This window comes from Myxine glutinosa, chromosome 4 (assembly GCF_964187855.1).
Source record: "Myxine glutinosa chromosome 4, kmMyxGlut1.1, whole genome shotgun sequence".
In the NCBI taxonomy this organism is placed as follows: Eukaryota; Metazoa; Chordata; class Myxini; order Myxiniformes; family Myxinidae; genus Myxine; species Myxine glutinosa.
The window spans coordinates 23581876-23604636 of record NC_136264.1 but is presented as its reverse complement, the minus strand read 5'-3'; the positions used below and the strand labels follow the sequence as shown (position 1 = coordinate 23604636).

The window sequence follows — 22761 nt, the reverse complement described above, 5'->3', positions numbered from 1 at the left end:
CACCTCACCACATGCTTTACCACTTGCCATCACCTTCGTCTTTCCGATATTCACCTTCAGACCTTTTGTCTCCATACATTCCTTCCACTTGTTCATCTTTTCCTTCAGTCCATCCATACTTTCCGCAATCAACACCAGATCATCTGCATACAACAACTCCCACGGTAAACCCTCCTTTACGTTCTGAGCCAGCACCTCCATCACAGCTACAAATAGTCGTGGACTTAGTACCGACCCCTGATGCACTCCGACCTTCACCTCAAACACCACTGTTCCCGCCCTTCGTCCTTACAGCTGTGCGCGCTCTTTTGTACATTGCCATCACTACTCTGATCAACCATTCCTCCACTCATAACTTCCTCAATGCCCATGTCAATACTTTGCGTGGAACCCTATCGAATGCTTTCTCCAGATCAACAAACCCAAGAAACAACTCCTTCCTCTTCTCCATGTACTTCTCCTGCAACTGCCTCACAATGAAAAGCGCGTCTGTCGTTCCTCATCCTGGCATAAATCCAAACTGCATTTCGTCGATCTTCACTTTCTTCCTTATCCTCCTCTCCAACACCCTTTCCAATACCTTCATTCCATGCTCCAATAACTTTATCGCTCGGTACGAGCCACACTCCAGAGTGTCACCTTTCCCCTTGTATAGAGGGACGAGGGTACTCAGTTCCCAATCCACTGGAATGCGGCCTTCTTTCACCACCAGATTACAGATCTCTGTCATTCTCTTCACACCCCAACTTCCTGCCGCCTTCAACATATCTCCCACAACTCCCGTCGGCCCTCCCGCTTTTCTATCCTTCATTGCTTTTATCGCTTCCTCAACTTCCTTCTCAGTTATCTTCTCTGCCGGTCCTAAAACTGGGTTACTCTCTATGTTGCCATCCCATTCATTCTCTGTATTCAACAGCATTTCCATATACCTTTTCCATCTTCCTTTAATTCCATCTGGGTCGACAACGATTTGTCCCACTTCATCCTTCAAGCACTCACCCCCATCACATCACACCTCTCTTTCGCTATCTGCTTTGCAATCCGGAATACTGCTCTCTGACCCTCTTCCAAATCCAAGCGTTCTCCGAACATTTTCCTACATGCCTCCTGCGCCTTTGCTACCTCTTTCTTTGCAGCCTTCCTGGCTGCCTTATAACTTTCATGCTCTGCTGTTTCTGCTCCCGTACCCTTCGCCTTCTGCCACTCCTTGAACTTCTTCCTCTTCTCGTCAATCCTCTTTCCAACTTCATCATCCCACCACCATGTTTCCGAGTGCCTCGGTGGTCCTTTTGTCCATCCACATACCTCACCAACGGCTCCCAACAGACTAGCTTTCATTGACATCCAACCACTTTCAAGCTCAACCACATCATCCTCGACCCTACTCAGCCTCTCTTTTAATTCCTCCCTTCCTGTCACCTCTTTCAACCTCCACACCTTCATTCTTGGTTGGTACTTTACCCACCGAGCTCTCCTCGCACCTTTCACCCTTATGTCGCAGACAACCAAGTGGTGCTGTGAAACAGCCTCCTCCCCCGGGATCACCTTTGTGTCCCGGAGGTGCCCCCTATCTCACCTACGCACCATCAGGTAGTCAACGGTTGACTAGTCTTGTACATACGTCTTGTAAATGGGGCTTCACCAAACATGTGTGTGAAAATTCTATACATGTAGGCCTACTCGTCATTTTGCCTTGATATTTTGGCATGACAGCTTGGGCTAGCGTACAGATGGCGGGCGATGATTTGCAGTATTTGTGTACACTTGCAATGCAGATTATGCTTGAAGATTCAATGCAGTTTATGCTGTACATAATAAATACAGCAGTATTAGAAGAAACATGTGGTGTTTGTTTCCCATAAATACCAATTAAAATTAGTGCTGGTCACAACTTATTTGCTCGGAAAAAAAGTGAAAAATACACAATATTGGCAAGGAGCTAAAAAAATAATTGGCACTCGGCCAATAACTCTTATGGTACTTTTATTTACTTTCCTTGTGCAACATCATGCTTGAAAAAAACCTTTAAACCCTAGAAATTGATTCTGATTGTAAATTACTGGTTGGTATTTTTTGCGAAATTTTCTCGATTTCCTGGCATGAAAAGTTGAAAAACTTGACATTTTGGGGAACACATGAATATTTAAATTTTTGTTTTAATGAATTTGTAATTGCCCAATTTGACCAACCCTGCTATTTTATGAAGGTACAGGGTTGGTACTTTAATGCTGCAGGTATAACTCGAAATCCATAATTTGAGCATCTGGTAGCGTGACACATATATATGTGTGTGTGTGTGTGTGTGTGTGTGTGTGTGTGTGTATTGCAGGAGTGGGTCATGAGTGGGTGTGGTTTTGCATGAATGGTTGTGCATGTTTGCATGAGTGGTGCATGTTGGTAAGGGTAGGTGGTTGGTTGTGTGTGTGTTTTATTTATTTATTTATTTTGTTACTATTATTGTCCCCCGTCGCACCGTGGAGCGAAAGGGGGACTATGGTTTCCCCCTCCGTCCGTGTGTGCATCCGTCCGTAACGTGCGTGCGTGCGTTGAACCTTGTGAGCGGAATATCTTTAAAAATAAATGAACTACTAACTTCTAATCTTGTGTGTGGGTGTATCGAGGCATAAGGAAGAACAACAACAACACAACATGCATTTTAAGGCCATGTTCCCTGCTAGAGCGGGGGTTAGCCTTGTGGTCCCCATGACAATCATCTCCATTTTGCCCTATTTTCTGCATCTCTCCTTGTTAACCCCCTTGCCCGCATTTCTTCTTCCACCATCTTTAGCCAAGTATTTCTCGGTCTTCCCCGTCCTCTACTTCCTTCTACATTAACTTCCATCACTCTTCTCAACCAGTCACTTTCATCCTTCCTCAATACATGACCAAACCATCTCAACCTGTTCCTCTTCACAGCATCAATCACAGGCAATATTCCCATCATCTTTCGCAATTCATCATTTGTCTTCCTCTCTCGCAACGATACTCCGCACATCCATCGAACCATTCGCATTTCCACCCTTTCCAGCCTTCGTCCATAAGGAAGAACGCTATTGAAAATTGGGTCGCCATGTCAAACTCCAAGATGGCCACCACCATATATATGTCTGAACCTTGTGAGCGAAATATCTTGAAAAATAAACGAACTACTAACTTCTAATCTGGTGTGTGGGTGTATCTAAGCATAAGGAAGAACGCTATTGAAAATTGGGTCGCCACGTCAAACTCCAAGATGGCCACCACCATATATATGTCTGAACCTTGTGAGCGAAATATCTTGAAAAATAAACGAACTACTAACTTCTAATCTGGTGTGTGGGTGTATCTAAGCATGAGGAAGAACGCTATTGAAAATTGGGTTGCCACGTCAAAATCCAAGATGGCCGCCTTGCGTCTTCCACTTTGTCAACTCACATCATTTCACCGACGGGGGACCTAGGCGTATCGCTTGTTATTTCTTATTTTGTGTATGTGAGTGAGCGAGTGGGTGATGCTGTGTGTTTCAGCAAAGTCATGGAATTTCAGCAAAGTCATGGGATCAAAGAGGTGGTTCAGACAGTGAGGAGCCTCAGGGGCGGGCAAAGCCATAGGAAGGACATAATATTTCATTTTTAGGGTGCAAGGAATCCAATGTACCGACCTTGGCAGCGATAGACCTCCGAGGAAGGTCTTTTGGCAGGAAGTGGAATTGTCATGTATGGTCTTAGACTGCCCTCAAGAGGTTTGGGAGGGTATAGCGGGGGGGGGGGGGGGGGGGTTGCAATACTCTGTATTCTAATGTACTTGTTGGGGATATTTGGGTGCCCCCCATCATTTCCACGACGTGTGTATGTGTGTATGTAGGGAATCGAACCAGGTTCCACAACTTGAGTTCAAGGAGTAACAATTCGTTTATTGAAAGACCACACAGCTGTGGAAAGGTATTGGCACATGCAGCTTTAAGAACAGCATGCGTCCCATATACCTCTAAAGGAACTCGACAAAGGTCTTTATATAGACAGGAAAATAGAAAAAGTCTCCGCTAACTTTGGCAAGCTCAGCATGGTGGAACAAGAGTGGGCCTTAACAGCCCCCACCCTTGTCCTATCTTATTTGGCATGAGCCAAGGGAAAGATGTAGGAGAAGAGCATAGAGACATTCCCAAGACTTATCTTCTCATGCAGATATAAACCAGGCCTTCTTTCAAGGGCAGAAATATGTGTTTTCACGAGGGAGTTTAACAGAGCAAGCAGTTTCACAAACTTGCTACATTCCTTGCCACAAGTTTGGTAGTAAAGCATATTTCGAAGCAAGAGGGATCATAGGAAGCTTAATCATATTTCTTTTATAAAGCAAACACTAATTAAATGCAAACAATAATTAGATAAGGCATAACTAAATGCATTATCTCGACAGTCCCCCCATTTTGTCTCTAACGAGACTACGTATCACAGAGGCAAGGCCACATCGGGCTTTATTTGCAAGCAAAAGAGATTAGTGTTATATGTGGCCACATCGGGCTTTATTGAGTGTTATATGTGTGTCCTTCCAAGGGCATGCCACGCACTCATAGCGCCACGCATGCACGCTTAAAAGGTGTGTCATGATTGTGCGTGCTTTGGAACATGAAAGTCCAGAACATGAAAGTCCATTTACCTTTTTTTTTTTTGTATACTGAATCGAGGCTCGTGAAAGAGCTAAAATCAGATCCACAACGAAGACGTCTGGTCCGAATGAAGATGTGCTCCACTAGAGGGCGTGCCAACTCCCCTGCGGAACTGGCTCCCCCCACCTCGCACAACCGCAGTCCTTGCAGATCTTCGAGGTTAATCGAGGTCCATGTTCATGAGCGCCCGTACATGCTGTTGTTCTGGGGAATACACAATGTCGTCAGTATCTTGTGTCATGTGTTCCTGGTCAGGGTACAGAGCATCACAATTCAAAGTAAAGAGAGAAACTTCCTTGGTGTCGAGGTCGTTCATGGACGCGTACTCAGCTTCGGGATCCAGAGTGTCCATGTCAGGTCCTTCGACAGCCAGACCCAGCATCGCAATGAGATCCATAGTCGGATCGAGCGGAGATGTGCAGCTGTGTGCTTGTAATACATAAGAAGCATTAGCCAATTCCCGCAGGGGATTTACAACAAAATCATCACAGTCTCTAGCAGCAAAATCGTGACAATCTTCAGAAGCGACGAACACATCAGCATTGCCCAGGGGCTCGTTCAGGTCGATGGCCTCGGCAGTCAAGATCATGGTCTTCGTCGGCGGTTTCTTCGTCGTCCATCCTGAAAAATACTTTCTCACACACAAGATTCGCGTATTCAGATACTTTGAATCTAAATTGTCCAGTATCTCGATGTCGGGAAGAACCGAGCCAAGATAACGTGTGCCACCCCAATTATTTGGTTAAATAATCCCGGTTCTTCCCTTTTCCAACTTCCCGGGGAGAGTGTAGGTACATTCTGATTCCCCCATAAGCAAGTGGCCGGAGAGCCAGACCTGCCCTGGAGGCAGACCATCCCTTTCTGTGGTTTGACCCAGACGGGGGCAGGCCTCTCGGCCACATGGGCAATCATTGAAGGGCGATAATTAAACTGCCGATTACAACTCTTGCCGTTGCCAACCCCCTCTCTTTCCAGAGTGGTGACTAAACATGGGGAATCAATAGGTTGTGAGCAAAAATCGTTAAGGTACAGGGGTAGCACTATCATTTGTATTCCAGTGGTGCCTGCTTGGGGAAAGTGCATGCATGACCAGCACTGAGTCCTATTCTAGATGGCCGCCACCTCTCTTGCTAATTTCCAATGTGTTCTCCACGTTTCTCACTTGAGCTTTATCCCGGGGTATGGTTTGAGTATGATTTCGAAGTTTGCTTTCAATGGGCCATCTATCATTCCCCTTTTCAACCAACCTTTACACCTAAGCTCCAGGAACATGCCTTGTTCCAGGTGTGTGCGCGTCCGTATCCTTAAATTGGGCGACCCCCATTTGTATCCCGGCTGCTCCTCCACCTGAAGTGTGGTAACCCCCCAAAATGACATTGCCCGGACCTTTTCAATACCTGTCTAAACCTGCTGCCATTTAACGACACTTCCCAAATGACGGTTCTCCATACACTATTATGGCCCCATCTTACCGCGCTACCAATAGATGCTGCCGCTATCAGTAGCATTACACCTGTGACTGAAAACATCATTACTGTGGTGTAGTGTCTGGTGCTTGGATAGCCAACTTACAGTGCGTGGCGTGGATCCAGGAGGGCTTACCCTCGCAAAAGACAGCGGTTGGTGTAGTCAGCAATACCTGGAATGGTCCCGTCCACCTTGGTTCCAGGGCGTTCTTGTGGGTGAAGTGCTCCACGAGCACCTGGTCACCGGCTTGGAAGGTGTGGATGGCCATGCTTCTATTGGTTCGGGCATAATCTCTTGGATCAATCAATTGATCAATTTCAACAAACCAATTTTCCTAATCCACTTTTTCAGCATCTCATGCACCTGTTCCCTACACCTGTTTCAGCCTCTGGCCCAATAGTTGCCCAATATCTATTATGAATCCCAATATCCCAATATCCCAATATCTACATTTAAATTATTTCAACTAGAATTTCAACTAGAATTACCACCAACAAACCACCATTAACCTCCCCCTGTTATTTATTTATTTTTCGTAAATAAACAAACAAACAAAAAAATAACCTGGTCTGTTTATTGAAAATAAATATAGTTCTCATATGTCTTACTGTCTTGTCAATTTTCTCACCCACTGTGACTCACTCTCATCAATTCTCACTGTCTGAGTGCAGGTGTCCTGTTTTACTCCTTCCTCTTGGTGTGTCTAGAGGTAACCTCTGTTGACAATGGGACAATGATGTTGTCAACAACTCGGCCACAACATAAAACAGAGTTCCGCAACATCCTGGCCAATTAACATGTCCGCACTTGCCACCCGACGTTCTTCTACAATGACATTGCACACGGTACCACAACAACGATTCCTTCCACACTGCCATCCCATTCTCAACCACATTTCCAGCGAAGATGACGTCGCTATATTTCACACCTTACCTCCCTGGAACAGCTGGTGGTCCTCCGAGAGATGCATTCCGATGTTAAATCACTTCAGCACCTGAGCACTCAATTGGCCCTCCATGGAATCGCACCACAGACTTACAATCAGACAGACAGACAGACACGTCTTTTCACATGACATCATACACTGGACAGAGGATTCACATAACATCATTCCATCATACCCAATTTGGTCAGTATCTCATCCCTAGTTCGCAAATTATCGCAACAACAGAATATCTGATCCTTAACCTCTGACCCAAAATTGCAAATGATGTAACCAGCCATCACACAATGCCTAACCCTACCAAATTGCGTACAAATCCGTCCACACCTTCCTGAGACGTCCTGCTCACAGACAGACAGACAGACAGACAACAGAGGCAAACCACAAGCCCCAGAACCCAACCAAACTCGAACTCACTTTCAAAGGACACCACTTCTCAAGACAGGCGCAGTCTAATCCACAGTATCTATATGCCAACCTCATGCAGAAATCAGCACCCCACCTCTCCAATTACCTTCTGACATTTCCCCCGTCCCATATGCACTGGACTATAGGGATTAAGATTAAGATTGAACATAAATCAACAACAACGTAAATCAACATAAAACCAGGCAGTTTCTCAACAGCCCAGCCACCGTCCTTGTTCGCTCTCCTTCCGTGAAACCTGCAAACCAACCTCTATCTGGAGGCAACTGCAACCTTCAACCACACGAGGTGCCAGCCACACCTCAACCACGCCGACAGTGCAGCCACCCAAACCCCTAGCAACACGTCCCAACTTTAACACAAGGCCTCCACCACAAACAACACCATCAGGTTGTGGTTAACATCTCATGCCAAACCACCTTCAAACCACCTTCCAACCACCGCAGGTGCACCCGAGCTCCGTGGCACACCCGTAACCCCCCCGGAATCAGTGTTTCAGAAACATGACTCCATGGACGGCCAGAAAGCCAGACAGACACAGGGACACACACACACAGAGACAGACGCAGGTGGGTTATCGCCGGCATTCTGAACAAATTCCCTATTCCTGCCCTAATTTCTGTTGCAAAGGCAATAGCAGCCCATCGAGTGTAACCCTCCCCAAGAAACCGCTTCATATCAACCTTGTTGCATGTCACAGCTCACAACGTCCCTTCGCCTCAACTTTCGTCGAGGCACTGTATCAGCGGCACACACGGCATTGAGCCTGCTTCATTGCCAGCCCGAGCCGTTTCGTCCCTCCGACCTGGAGAACGACCGAGAGAGCTCAGAGCTCACGTCCTCAAGTGAGTATCTCCCTTCATTCAACACATTCCGCGATCCCAAGTTGGCCCAGTTCAAGTCCCTGTCATGCCGTTGAATTAACACCCAGTGCATTGACTCAGCCTGTCATCCTTTCAAGGTTAGCAAATTAACTCAGACCTCCTTCCCATGCGAGCAGAACCTTTTCATCTGCAAAACTTTCCTGTATCGAATGATCTTCACACGTATCTCAAACAAAGGTCAAACAAACTTCAAAGATCAAACTTCAAACAAAGGAAGGTGTGGTAACAGACGTCAAATTGGGGTAACAGATGTCTTCATCTTACAAATACAACAATTGCTTGGTCAGTCTCAGCCCATCTTGCCTCTGCAAGAGCTCCACATCCGGACAGGTAGACAGACAATCAGTGAGACTCCACATTACAAATGCAAACATTTGATGAACCAAAATAACAACCGCTAACAATCTGCCCAGGAATTCCTGCTAACACAAGCCACCTCTATCTCCAATTGAAATGCGGAACACTTGCTCTCACCTCAAAACTTCACAGCCTTTCTTGGGAGGTGTGCTCTACCATGCAGCACCATCTCTACCTGGTGCACACCTTCCGCACCTGTGCTTACTCAACACATCACTCCAACTCAGCCCCCACATGTCACACGACTAAAAACCTCAACCTCCGACATTTGATTGTCCGCAACGCAGCCATCTCATCAAGCCAAATGCTTCAACGCTCCCTCGTGTCTCTGCTCCGTCGCACCTCCGAGATGCACCACGCACCTCATCCACACATCATTCACATGGCACAAGCCACACCAATACCGACAGATGATATTTGCAAAACTTCACACCGAAACCCATCTACATTGCATATTTCATACAGACAAAACAAGAAGCCCTTTGTCAATCATACACACGTCCATAAGTCAGCCAAATACACACGTCAATGACACACATTCGATTTAAATTTAAATATGAGATCGCCAATCAGACTGACGCAAGCAATTCAACGCAATGACATCATGCCGTCTTGATTCAGTGCGCACTTTCGTGCTTCCATACAAGTTTTAATATCCACATACACATTCATTCATTCATTCATTCATATTCCTCACACACCATTCAAAGGAAAGGGGATTTGAGGACAGGGTGGAAAGGGTGGGGGTAGGGAAGGTGGTGCCTGGAGCCCAGGGACAGAGCCCAGGTCTTGGGAGGGTAGGCGTCTGTTAACTACCTCCCCGACTACGGGGTCTTGATCCAGAGCCAGCGGCATCAGTCGCTGGTTCGCTTGATTGACTATTTACTTAATTGTTCTCTGTCCTTGTAGCTTCAATACGACAGCTTTAATGCTTCAATTTTCAATATTTCAAGAACCACTCCAATCCTTCCTACCTGTGCTTTTACCTGCCCCCTTGCTGTGAGCCTATTTATTTTCTCTTCAGGTTCACCTGTCCTGTTTGTTTCTACCTGGATTTCTGTTTTCCTGTGCTTTATCTTCTTGCTTCCTCTGCCCTTGAAGTTTCAGCACTTCTCCTGCCTGCCAGGCTTCTGCTACCTGGTACCTGCGCTCTTCCTTTTTCCTGGCCATGTTCCTTGGGTTTTCTCTGTTAGCCCGCAGCCTATACTTTCCCTGGTATGCAATGGCATACCCCATCTTGTCTCTAGACTGCCCTGCCTGGGAATTTCTTGGTTTTACCGGCGATGCCCTGTGGCAGCCTTAGCCTCACTTCCCCCTTCCTGCTAACTGACCCCTATCCTTGGTAGATCAATAAAACAACTCGTTACTCCGAGGCAAATAGGCCTGCACTTACAATTTGTTTGTGATCCAAGCAGGAAGTGACAAAAGGGGAGACAGACAACCTGGGTGAGTGAACGGAGCTCAATTTGGAATGACCCCTCAGCATGAAAGCTCACCTTAATCAAATCAGTGCTGGCCAGCCTCTCCGCAGGGTCTCCACAGGGTCTGCCTCCCAAATCCCGCTCAGAGTTGGATCCCACTTCTGACACCAGATGTAGGGAATCGAACCAGGTTCCACAACTTGAGTTCAAGGAGTAACAAGTAGTTTATTGAAAGACCACACAGCTGTGGAAAGGTATTGGCACATACAGCTTTAAGAACAGCATGCGTCCCATATACCTCCAAAGGAACTCGACAAAGGGTGTGTCTTTATATAGACAGGAAAATAGAAAAAGTCTCCACTAACTTTGGCAAGCTCAGCATGGTGGAACAAAGAGACAGAGTGGGCCTTAACAGCCCCCACCCTTGTCCTATCTTATTTGGCATGAGCCAAGGGAAAGATGTAGGAGAAGTGCATAGAGACATTTCCAAGACTTATCTTCTCATGCAGATATAAACCAGGCCTTCTTTCAAGGGCAGAAAGATGTGTTTTCACGAGGGAGTTTAACAGAGCAAGCAGTTTCATAAACCTGCTACATTCCTTGCCACAAGTTTGGGAGTAAAGCATATTTCGAAGCAAGAGGGATCATAGGAAGCTTAATCCTATTTCTTTTATAAAGCAAACACTAATTAAATGCAAACAATAATTAGATAAGGCATAACTAAATGCATGATCTCGACATGTATGTGTGTGTGTGTGTGAATGATCTGGTGTATTTTGTTGGTGAGTGGTGAAGGGTATAAAGGTGGGTGTTTGAGTGTTCCACCATGTTTGTTTGGTTCTGTGGATTCTGGATGTGGAGGCAATTTTTTTGTTGTAGTCTGCGTTCGCACTGGCTGGGGGTGGGGGTATGTACGCATCCAGGTGTATTTGCTGCATGTGGATGTGTATGTGCCCCTGCTGGCCCACCTTAGCTGACCGTATCGATGTTGAAGGGCCGAAACGGGATGATACTGAGGACCTCGACCGAGGACCCGGTCAGTGCGGCACACTTGTGACCACTGACATCCGCACTGACATCCAGGATGTTCCAAATCTGAATTAGCCGACGCTGGGGCCCAAAAGCATCCGATTAACTGCCGATACGACGCCATCTTACGATGCCACTTCGCTCTTTCACGAGCCTCGATCTTGTATACAAAAAAAAAAAAAAAAAAAAGTGAGTTTTGAACTTTTATATCTATCTATCTATATATATATATATATATATATATATATATATATATATATATATATATATATATATATATAATAATACCGTAAGGACTCGACTTTGTTATCCCTTTTACGCTGCACCCACTGACCCGATGCCCACGGCACTAATGGATTTACGATCTACGAACCGCGCTCTTTGTTTATCATGTACAGACATACTCGAAAAATCTGAATTAGCCGACGCTGGGGCCCAAAAGCATCCGATTAACTGCCGATACGACGCCATCTTACGATGCCATCGTATTGGCGTCTGCTGGGCGAAGGCGAAGCAACCGTCCACTGATTGGACAGTCGAGTGGTGTGAACATGGGTGGTGTGAACCAAATGGTCTTTTTATTCCCTTGAACATTTTAAATTAGGATATATAAGGAAACGTCTTCATCGTCATTTTAATAAAGTTAAATGGAGTGACGTTGCGATACTCGGGGTGCGTTGCATAAATCCTCGTAACTCAGAGAGGTGTAGCAGGTGACGAGATGTAAGGAACCTTAAAGATAACGAGCTGAAACAGACGAACGATATGTCAATCCCTTTCTACACCGAACGGCAATAAAAGTATGAGAGCGGGAAGGCATGGCCTGAGCACTTCGAACAGAGAGGACTGATTGGACCTAACTTAAAGAGAAAAAATTGGAGCTTAACGGAAGAAGAAGATCCCATGAGCGCTCCCCTGTGCCATCCATAATGGTACACTCTATCCATACACCACATCCTCCCTTCCGTGGATGTTCCCCGGGTTTCGGCTAGTATATATATATATATATATATATATATATATATATATATATATATGTACATATATATTGTTACGGACACGGCTAGGATGTTATTTGCTGAGCGGATGGCCGCCGCGCCCGAACAGTTACCCCGACTAAACCCGATTCCTGGACGTTGGCCAAATCGCGCCACAGATATTCAATGGGGAAAAGACTAAAGCGAAGGATGTGAAGAAGAAGAAAGACAAAGGGTAAGGAATACAAATATAATTTATTTACTATTTACAAGACCAATAAAACCAAGGAGAAGGAAAGATAATAAAATAATATACAGAAGAGGAAAGGTGACACAGTGAAAACTTAGCTTATCTATGGCAGTCTTAATTAACCCTGGACAGAACAAACAGAAGACAGACTCATGCGGGGAATGATGACAGGACTGGCAGGAGGTGGATGGCTGGAGGGGGAGGAAGGTCCAAGTGGTCCACAGAGCTGGAAGGATGCGGGTGGTGGGTGTGATCCCGGCTCGAGTTGAGCAGCCGCCGACTCTCCCCAATCGTCTCCGCACGGCGACGTGGCTTCTTGGCCGCAACTGTCGTCACCGCCGTCGACGCTCCAAGCTGCGGTTTGTTCACAAGCTGCGGTGGCTGAAACTGCTGTGGCTCAAGCTGCAGTGGCTGAAACTGCTGTGGCTCAAGCTGCAGTGGCTGAAACGGCTCTTTTTGGGATCCCTTACTCAACTTCTTCTCAACTCAACTCTTTTGTAACGGCGTCCGCACGCGCTTATATATCGCCTCGAGCGATCAAGCCGCCGACCTCCAGGACACGCCCATCGGTGAGCTCGCTTCGGCCCTGATTGGTGGGCACAGGCCCTCTGACTCCACCCTTGATGACGATGGGCGGCACGCCCAGGATTCGGCAGCTCCTCCCCCTTCTTCTCTGGGCCGACCTCGTGGCGAATGGAGTCGCGGAGGGAACAGTTGGCAATATAAGTTTTGGGTATGGGAATGAAAGGGGATGGCTCTATTTGAATTCGGTGCAATGGAGTATTAAGTTAATGGAAGACAAGGCCTTACCCTAATACACATACTAAGGAAATAACTGTCAACAAGGGGCGAAATCTATGATTGGCTAACGTGTGGGGTTTATGAACTAATTACGGGACGCACTTTGACCTTTATACAACACTGGAGTAAGGAGGGCGATATTTTAACAACAATTTACACAATAACAACAACAAAAAAAAAACATTCTCATATCCACAACAATATATATATATATATATATATATATATATATATATATATATATATACATATATAGAAGTAAAATAAACACCTTTTCTTTCAAAAGAAAATCCTCAGCCTCTGCAGTCAATTCTGTCAATGTATCATTACATATCCATCAATTTACTTTACTGAGAAACTTTTTCAGTCTTAACAATTAATGACTAGTACGTTTTTAAAGAAAAATCTTGGAGAAAAAAAAACTATTATGATTTCACTTATCCACCAATTATCTTGCAAATGGAAACTGGGACTCCATTACTCATGCTTCCACTAGATATTTATTAATACGTGAGGTTTACAAAAGAATGCTCTGACAATGCCTTGTGTGAGTGGAAGCACCAAGTTTCATGGGTGGTGTATAATCTCAACGAGCAAGTTTTGCACTGGAGATCCGAGCTTTTTCCATCACAAAGCATCCAGTTTGAGCGAACATGGCATAAATATAAACCCTAACTGGTGTTGTGTACAACTCTTGATATCAGATGGGTAACCCATGGAGTATTTGTGCCACATTTAACTTGCTGTCGTTCATGAAATACTTCCATATGTGAATACTCCACTCGTGGCCCATTTGATATCAACAGTGCTCCACAACACTCGTTATGTTCTCCATCTATAGTTTGACAGGTAAGCCATCAAGCTGCTAATTAAATAATGCATCTGAGCGACTCTGACGATCAGTTTCAAAATAAGCGGTCCAGTAATAATAACGGTGCAACATAAACGGTTGACATTTTTCACCTTGACCAAATTTTAAGGGCATGACCCACTTATAGTCATTTTTAACTTCACGAAGGCATTCCGATCTGAATGAAATTGCCCTTTGTAGATAGGCTAAACGCTCGAGCAAGGTGCATTTACACTTTATTTACATCATATCCCTCAAGGTCAAGTTAAAGGTCAAGGACAAATGGCGATCTGACATAAACATTGCATTTTTTTGTTATCGCTCAATTTTGCTAATGTGGAATCTCGAAGAACACTTAGCCTTCCAAAATGTTCTTCATCATAATAGTTTACCGGCACTGAAGTTGTGCACCTACCTGATACTTGATTAGTGTCCTTGACCTACGTTTTACAAATTGTAACCAAATTAACGAAAAACACCTTTTTGATCACAACTTAAATAATTTTACTCCAATTTTCATGATGTTGGGTTTTTTGGATAGATTTTAGATGGGGATACATTTTCTTAATTTACCCTCTATCCCAAAATGTTGAAGGTCAATGTCATATGGTGGCCCGAAAGAAATATGGCAATCAAGGGTAAATCGTGAACGATCGCTAAGGGCAAACCTCCCCAGTTGTCGACTGATATCGATATCTGCTTATTGTTTGTGATCGTAGATATCTAGTTATTACTTGCAAAATCGAAGATTTTTCAAGTATATTGGTTGGTTGAGTTTATTACTTGGCAATTTTTATTTTTTTTGACAAATATGTTGATACACTCTGTTTTGTGTGTGTGTGTGTGTGTGTGTGTGTGTGTGTGTGTGTGTGTGTGTGTGTGTGTGTTTTTTTTTTTTGTCTGTCCGCTCACTTATACTTGCCTACAGGTCACAATTTCAAACCGATCTTCACCAAATGGTAGAGTTGGTGGTCCGACAGAATCCTATTTCTTTTTGTGGTCAAAAGGTCAACATAGGCCAAAGGTCAACAACCTTTCCAAATTTCTAAAATTCTCAATTTTCATCTGATTGACTTAAATTTGAAGAAGATTCACATATCCGGTCACTGAGTTCAACCACCAATTATTTTTGAGGTCAAAAAAGGGATGCTCTACCGAGTGCCATTCTTCTTTGTTCTCTTTTTCCAAGTGTTGCTCTTTGAGTGATTTTACATTCTGTCTGTTTGTCTTTTTGTCACTCGCCTAAAGGTGACAATTCTAAACCGATTGTCATGAAACTTCACCAAGTCATAGAGGTCGTCACAATTGAGAAGCCTATTGATTTTGAGGTCAAAGGTCACCTGGAGGTCAAATTTCTAAAATCGCCATTTTTCATCTGATTGATTTGAAAATTAAACAGCATTTGCATATTGAGTAACTAAATAGGGAAACAAACTATTTTTGAGGTAAAAAGTTAAAAGGTCAACTCAAGGTCAAACTTCCAAAATCATCAATTTTCATCTGAAAAATCATCAATTTAAATCTGATTGACCTGAGCTTTGATTAAGATAGTCAATTATAATCTTAATGAACTGCACAATTTGATTCCATGGCAACTATTTTGGGGAGGGCTGGATTTTGCAAGTATCATGCTCTGCATGACATCTTCTTGTTATTCTGTCTGTCACCACTCGCCTACAGGTCACAATTCTAAACCGATTGTCATGAAATTTCACCAAGTTGTAGAGGTCGTCACAATTGAGAAGTCTATTAATGTTGAGGTCAAAGGTCACCTCGAGGTCAACTTTCTGAAATCGCAATTTTTCATCCAATTGACTTGACAATTGAACAGCATTTGCATATTGTCACTAAATAAGGAAACAAACTATTTTGAGGTCAAAAGGTCAAAGGTCAACTGAAGGTCAAACTTCTAAAATCATCACTTTTTATCTTATTAACTTTAAAATTAAACAGCAATTACATAGTGCATCACTGAATTGGTAAACCAACTATTTTTGAGGTCAAAAGTTCTAAGTTTATCTCTCGGCCAAACTTCTAAAATCAGCAATTTTCATCTGAAAAATCGTCACTTTTCATCCTATTGAACCGAGCTTTCATCAAGATCATCAATTTTAACCTTGATGAAATGGACAATTTGATGGATCAATGATAACCTTTTTTGGGGGAAGAGGGGGGGAGAGGGGTGGATTTTGCAAGTATCGTGCTCTGTATGATGTCTTCTTGTTGCTCCCCCCCCCTCTTCCCCCCTCAGGTGGAGTGGAAACTGAGTGGAAAAAATGACACCACACTTTGGTTGAATGGAACTGAATTTAATGTCACAGGTAAATGAAGTACATACATTGAACACCAAATGTGCAACATTCTTTTGAATGGGCAGGAGGGGGGCAGGGTGGTTGGGAGGTCTCATACTAAACCTCTCCACCAAATTTCACCTGAATCCATACATCATTTAAAAAAAGATGTCCTGCTTAGAGACAGACAGACAGACAGACAAACAGGGGTAAAAAAAACACAAAAACAAAACAAAGGAAAACAGCAATTGTGCCACTATTGATGTAGTATAAATGAGTTATATGTTCCTTCAGACTATTTAATGCCATTCAAGTTTCTTTTCACTAATCTAATCTTACATTTGACAACCTTCTTTACATTCTTGCCGTTCTTTGTTTTTACTGAGTTTGTGATTAAAAACACATCTTGGCATTTAATGGCTGACGAGATATGAACCATGAATGAACGCCCCACGTGCATTTATCAAATGACTTCAGTGGTTACAGAAATGGAATACCGGTAAATTCCCACTTGACTCTGCCAGAAAGAAAATAAAAGTCTACAATTAGTCCGACAATTTCGTTTGGTTTGAGATAAAATGATTATATTTAAGTGTAGATCGGTGGTTGCAGAAACAGCTGGTTTCATTTTGTCGACTGGAGAGGTTTAACAGGTGATTGATTTGTAAATTGCAATGTTTAAATTTGAGCAGTAAATTCAACATGCAAACATTTAATTGCCATACAAGTTTGATAAACGTACAGGACTCAAATCAGTGTCAGAATCACATGGTTGCAACAATTCATAGATTTATTCGACATATTATGGCTACTTCAAATCCCAATCGATCGTCTATGATTAATGGTGATTTTTTCCACATCTCAACTCATTCCCTGATAGCAATGCCATTCTGACGGGTGCTTGGATCGAGCCCATGTTGTGCAACAATTTCAGGAAAATGAACCCACGAGGCATAAATTATTTTCCAATTATGAGAGCCGTTTATCTGCGGCCTGGAATGGAATCTTTACATGATTTTGTTTATTATCGAATCAAAGAGCTCTCCAGAAATTACATTAGAGAACATACACAGCAATGTGGTGATGTCTTGGCTCGAATGTAAAATTAAGATGTGATTTTCAAGAAGAATCGTGCGGAAATTTCTAATATTTGAAACCCCGCAAGATGAGTTTCACCTCTCTATTGAGAAACCCCGCAATTAACCTCCCACCTCCACCCACCCCTCTCTATTTTGTAAAATTTTCGATCAGCATTTGAATCTGTTATTAGTCCCCTACCGGTGTACACCGGAGGGGACTATAGGTTTGCACTCCGTCCCTCCGTCTGTCAGTCCGTCACTCAAAGAACAGTTTTCCGGACTTTTTTTCAAAACTCTTAATGCTAATGATTTCAAACTTGGTACACGGTTTCCACATGATAGGTTACAGATCAAGCTCGAACTTCACAACGTTTCGATCATTTTTGACAAAGTTATGGCACTTTGAACTTTGGTAATTTCCCCAACAGTTTTCCGGACTATAATTTGGAGTGTGGTAAGTCAAAGCTGTTAATATTCCTTGTTTTAACTCCAATTTACGTTCTGTTTCCACTTTTAGTGAGAAGTAGTGGTCTGTGCAACCATTCATAAACTTTATTTGGTGCAAATCGGATATTTTTTAGCCAAGTTACCTCAGACCGTGAGTTGGTAATTAAATAATTCACACATAGTGCAATACGTGCAGGCTGCCGGTAGGGGACATGTATTGCAGCGCAATACTCAGAATGCTTGTTGATATATTCTTAATTTGAAAATGATGTACAATCTAATAAATTAATTCGTCATTACAATGTACTGCTGCATATCAGAACTGTGAAGATTGGCCTCAAGATTTCACATTTTCTTTTCTTCTCTTTCAGAGGAGCAAATTGATTTCAACAACATGGCGTTATGGCGTTCTGCGCCAGGTTACGTGACAGTCTCTTTCCCAAGCGGAGCCTCAGTCAACGTTACAGCTAAAGTCAGTGCTCTCCAGTTCACCATTAGTCTGCCATCTACTTTCAACAATAGAACCCAAGGCCTGCTCGGTATGTGAGGCAAATACAGGTGCAGTGTCGAAGGAACATGGTCACCAAATGAAATGCTCTGTTCATTTTGTATTTTCATCAGTACTCACTTGTGAAATTACCACCTTTATATCATTCCAATCAATTGTACAAGTTCGTAACCATGCTTTCTTAATTTTAAATTTATCAGACCATCATCCACATATTAAAGTTTAAATGTTGCTGAAGTTCAATTCTATCAGAATTGATTATCTCGTCGATCGCATTTTGTATTGATATTAATCAAACTGTTGGAATGAAATAATGCTTTCTAAGATACTGTAACAGTACTTTCTTGATGGAGAGCTTCGACTAATCATTGATGTAATTTCATTCCTTAACTGCTGCGAGTATTTTGTTAACAACCAGGGTGGGGATGGAATTTTAAAAACAATGAGAATTTTGTTCAAGTGCTACTTCATTGTAGCATAAACTAATTATATTGTTCTCAAAACGTTTTGTTGATAATCATGAAAATGTATTTTCAGGTTTATTTAATGGAAATAAAAAGGATGATTTCACTTCCCGGAATGGAACAATAATTCCATTTAATGGCGACGATCCACCGAGTGAAAAGACTCTCTACTTTGATTTTGGGCTCACGTGTAAGTGACTTATGCTTTCCTATTTTTCCAATACAAAGGAGAAGAGTGATGGCAGGATAGCTCATTGAATACCGTGCTTATTGAGTTGTCCGTGCTTATTGAGTTTAGTGTGATTCTGATCCTTGAAACGATCACTTGGCTTAAAACTGCCATTCTGGTGCTGTCATCAAAAATTAATTGCTGGCATAAAATATAACAAATAGTTGAAATATCCAGGTACATTGAATCCCAATGAAGGAAATCTACTGCCTGTCACTAATCCTACACCGGTGACCTTTTTGTTAAGGTTTTGTATTTGTGAAGGTTTTTCTTGATAACCTGTACAAAAATAGTCTTTTGAAGAATCAAACAGATATTGGCAGGAAAACATAACTTTATATACTCGTCTGAGCACCATCCCACACGAGTTTTTTTTGAGGTTGCTCTTAACCTTGGAGCTCTCTCTTCAGTTATTGTGAGTGCATATTGTTCATCCGGACCTTAACCTTCATGTTTATTTATTTATTTATTATTTTTTATTTCGTTTTGCTTTATCCTCATATTTTTCTAACTTTCTCTTAGCCCCTTACCTGGAGTGGCTGGCTATATGCCTTGGCTGCGGTGATATCCATTAAAAACAAAAAATTAACTAAAATCGAATCTGCCTGAATCACCCAAACAACCCATTCACTCAGTTTTGTCAGAAATTGTCCACAACTTTTTGAAATATCCGTGCTATATATCCGTCATTGAAATAACGTTTTTACCCATGCTAAATATCATGCTCATGGTGAAGAATCACTTTTTTTTTTTCAATTAAAAACTCGTATCCGGATCTGGATTCGGATCTTGACAAAACAGAATTCATTCATCCTTGTCCCACGCCCAACCTGTCCACCAAGTTTCGCCCAAATCCATCTTCCACTTTATGAGATTTAATGTTATTTATACTTTTTAGCCCTACTAGCAGAGTATCCGCCCTACGGGGGATCTTGTTCCGAGCATACAACACATTTTTCTGCCATCTGATATTTTCTTCTGATACAACTACTTTGACTTTGGTTTCTTGTTGATTTCCTTTGGTAATATTGCTCTTGCTGATTTCTGTTCAACATAGGTGCGGGCAAGGGGGTTAACAAGGAGAGATGCAGAAAATAGGGCAAAATGGAGAAGATTGTCATGGGGACCGCAAGGCTAACCCCCGCTCTAGCAGGGAAAATGGCCTTAAAATGCATGTTGTTGTATAGGTGTCCTTGGTTTTTGAGGCATCTCAATTTTTCCAGAAAAAAAAAAATCAAACGTCACCCTAGCTAACAATACCCACTCCCTCTTCTTTTCCTTGCCCTCCACCATCCCCTCACAATCCCCCATCAAGCATCACCCCACCTAACATCAAGAATCTTTTGGGTCTTCAGGGTCTTTTGGTTCTCTTGAGTCTTCGGGGTCTTTAGGGTCTTCAGGGTATTTTGGGTCTTCAGGGTCTTTTGGGTCCTTTGTGTCATTGGGGTATTTAAGGGTCTTCAGGGTCTTTTGGGGTCTTTGTGGTAGTTAAGGGTATTCAGGGTATTTAAGGGTCTTTTGGGTATTCAGGGGTCTTTTGGTTCTCTTGGGTCTTTGGGGTATTTTAGGTCTTTGGGGTCTTTTGGGTCTTTTGGGTATTTTGGGACTTTGGGGTCCATTGGGTCTTTTCAGTCTTTCAGGTCTTTCAGGTATTTTGGGTCTTCGGGGTATTTTGGGTCTTCAGGGTCTTTTGGTTCTCTTGGCCCTTCGGGGTCTTTCAGGGTCTTTTGGGTTTTCAGGGTTGCTAAGGGTCTTTGGAATATTTTCAGTCTTTGTGGTATTTTAGATATTCGGGTTCTTTTTGGTCTTTGGGGTTTCAGTCTTTTAGGTCTTCTAGGTCTTTTGGGTCTTTGGGGTCCATTGGGTCTTCAGGGTCTTTTGGGGTATTTAGGGTCCATGAGTTATTTCGGGTCCTTGGGGTCTTTTGGGTCCTCTGGATCTTCATGGTCTTGTAGGTCCTCTGGGTGTTGAGGGGGGGGGGGGGGGGGGGGAGTTGTCTTTTGTGTCCTCTGGGTACTTTGGGTTAAGTATTTCAGATTACATTTGTGGGAAGAGTCAGGTCAGCTGTCCAACCAATGGGTGAAGAGCAGACATACATACATACATGCACACATACATACATACATAGAAACAAACACTTACTCCATTATATATAGATTACTCAATGGTGAAGAATCCCTTTTAAAATCTCAGGTCCGCATCCAGATCTTCAACAAAATAGAATCAATTCGTCTTTGTCACACACCCAACCTGTCCACCAAGTTTAGTCCCAATCAGTCCACACCGTTTCAAGATGTCCTCACAAACAAAAAAATAATCAAACAAGAAAGATGTCGTGCATTGCATGACACTTGCAAAATCCAAATATACAAAAGTTACCATGGAAACAGCAATTTGTTAATTTGGATAATTTGACCTATCAAGTGTTTTTACATAATGAAATGTTGTACATAACAAATTTCGTTGATACATTTTCTACTGTAATTCCCACCTAATACCTAATAGGTGTTTATATGTTGTGGATGGCATTGACCTTGACCTTTGACTAATTTTGACCAAATTGTATGCAAATACTCATGGGGTATGCTTACACTTTCTGTAAGCAATAACAAACCGTGCTTTGTTTGTAGGTACATAATAAATTGAAGCTTTATGATTATAGGCAAGCATCACCGACCGGTTTCTCGATATCAATTTAGGTTGGTTTTTTTGTTGTTGTTTTATACGGACGTGTGTACTGTTTTTACTTAAATTTTCTTTGAGATTTTTATTTCACAGTTTACAGTTATATAAATTAAAATTTTCTAATGCTAAATATTGATTGAGGTTTTTTTTGTTTTTTTACGTATGCATTTACGTTATTTTTGCATAGATTTCCATTGAGATTTTATTTCACAGTTTACAGTTATATCAATTACAATTTTCAAATGCTAAATATTGATTGAGGTTTTTTTTAACGTAATTTTTCATTTACCGATGTTTTCCGACTGTTCTGGGATTTTTCCCGGTGCAGCGGCTTCAATGTCTGTTGGCACGCCAAATTTCATCTTTATATGACAACCGGAAGGCACCGAACATTCATCTCAGTCAGTCAGTGGTTAGAAAGACCTATACATATACAGTATATATGAAAGACACATTCGTACAAATTAAAGCAGACTTAAAAGACTTAAAACTTACACTTAAACCAGATTTAATCTGCTTAACAGAAACTGTCCTCCTTCAAGATGTCTCTGATTCCTTAATATCTCTCCCTGGTTACTCCATCCTCCGGTATGATAGACCTGAGCCTCGTCCTGGAGGTGGGGTTGCTATTTCTATCAAAAACTCTCTTCCTCACTCTCCCTGCACTGCCCTCTCTCCACCCCACCCCCAGGAGTACCTCTGGCTACGGCTTTCTCTCCGCTCCCACCTTTTGTTCATGTGTGTGTTGTAGCGTCCACCAAACAGTGATGACCCCATCTACATCTCGCTGTCTGACAACATGGACAAACTTCTATCAACTCATCCCAACTCTCTCTTCCTCATATGTGGTGATTTCAACTGTCATGCCAGCTGGCTGGGTGTGGGTACCTCTCTCACCAGCCATGGCACCTCAGCAAAGGACTTCTGCGACCAACTGGGACTGACACAATCTGTCAATTTCCCGACCCGGATCTCAGTCAATGGAGTATCTTCTCTTCTAGACTTGTT

General features: G+C 42.8%; 1 protein-coding gene across 1 annotated transcript in view; it reads left to right on the top strand.

The window, feature by feature from the left end:
• The window catches only part of LOC137425815 (uncharacterized), a 1363480-nt gene that overhangs the window by 94147 nt on the left and 1246572 nt on the right, over positions 1–22761 (top strand). The window contains exons 58-60 of the mRNA XM_078775194.1: positions 16302–16371; positions 18239–18406; positions 18913–19029. Of these exons, the coding sequence (XP_078631320.1) occupies positions 16302–16371; positions 18239–18406; positions 18913–19029 (355 nt within the window). The remainder of the gene's footprint in view (positions 1–16301; positions 16372–18238; positions 18407–18912; positions 19030–22761) is intronic.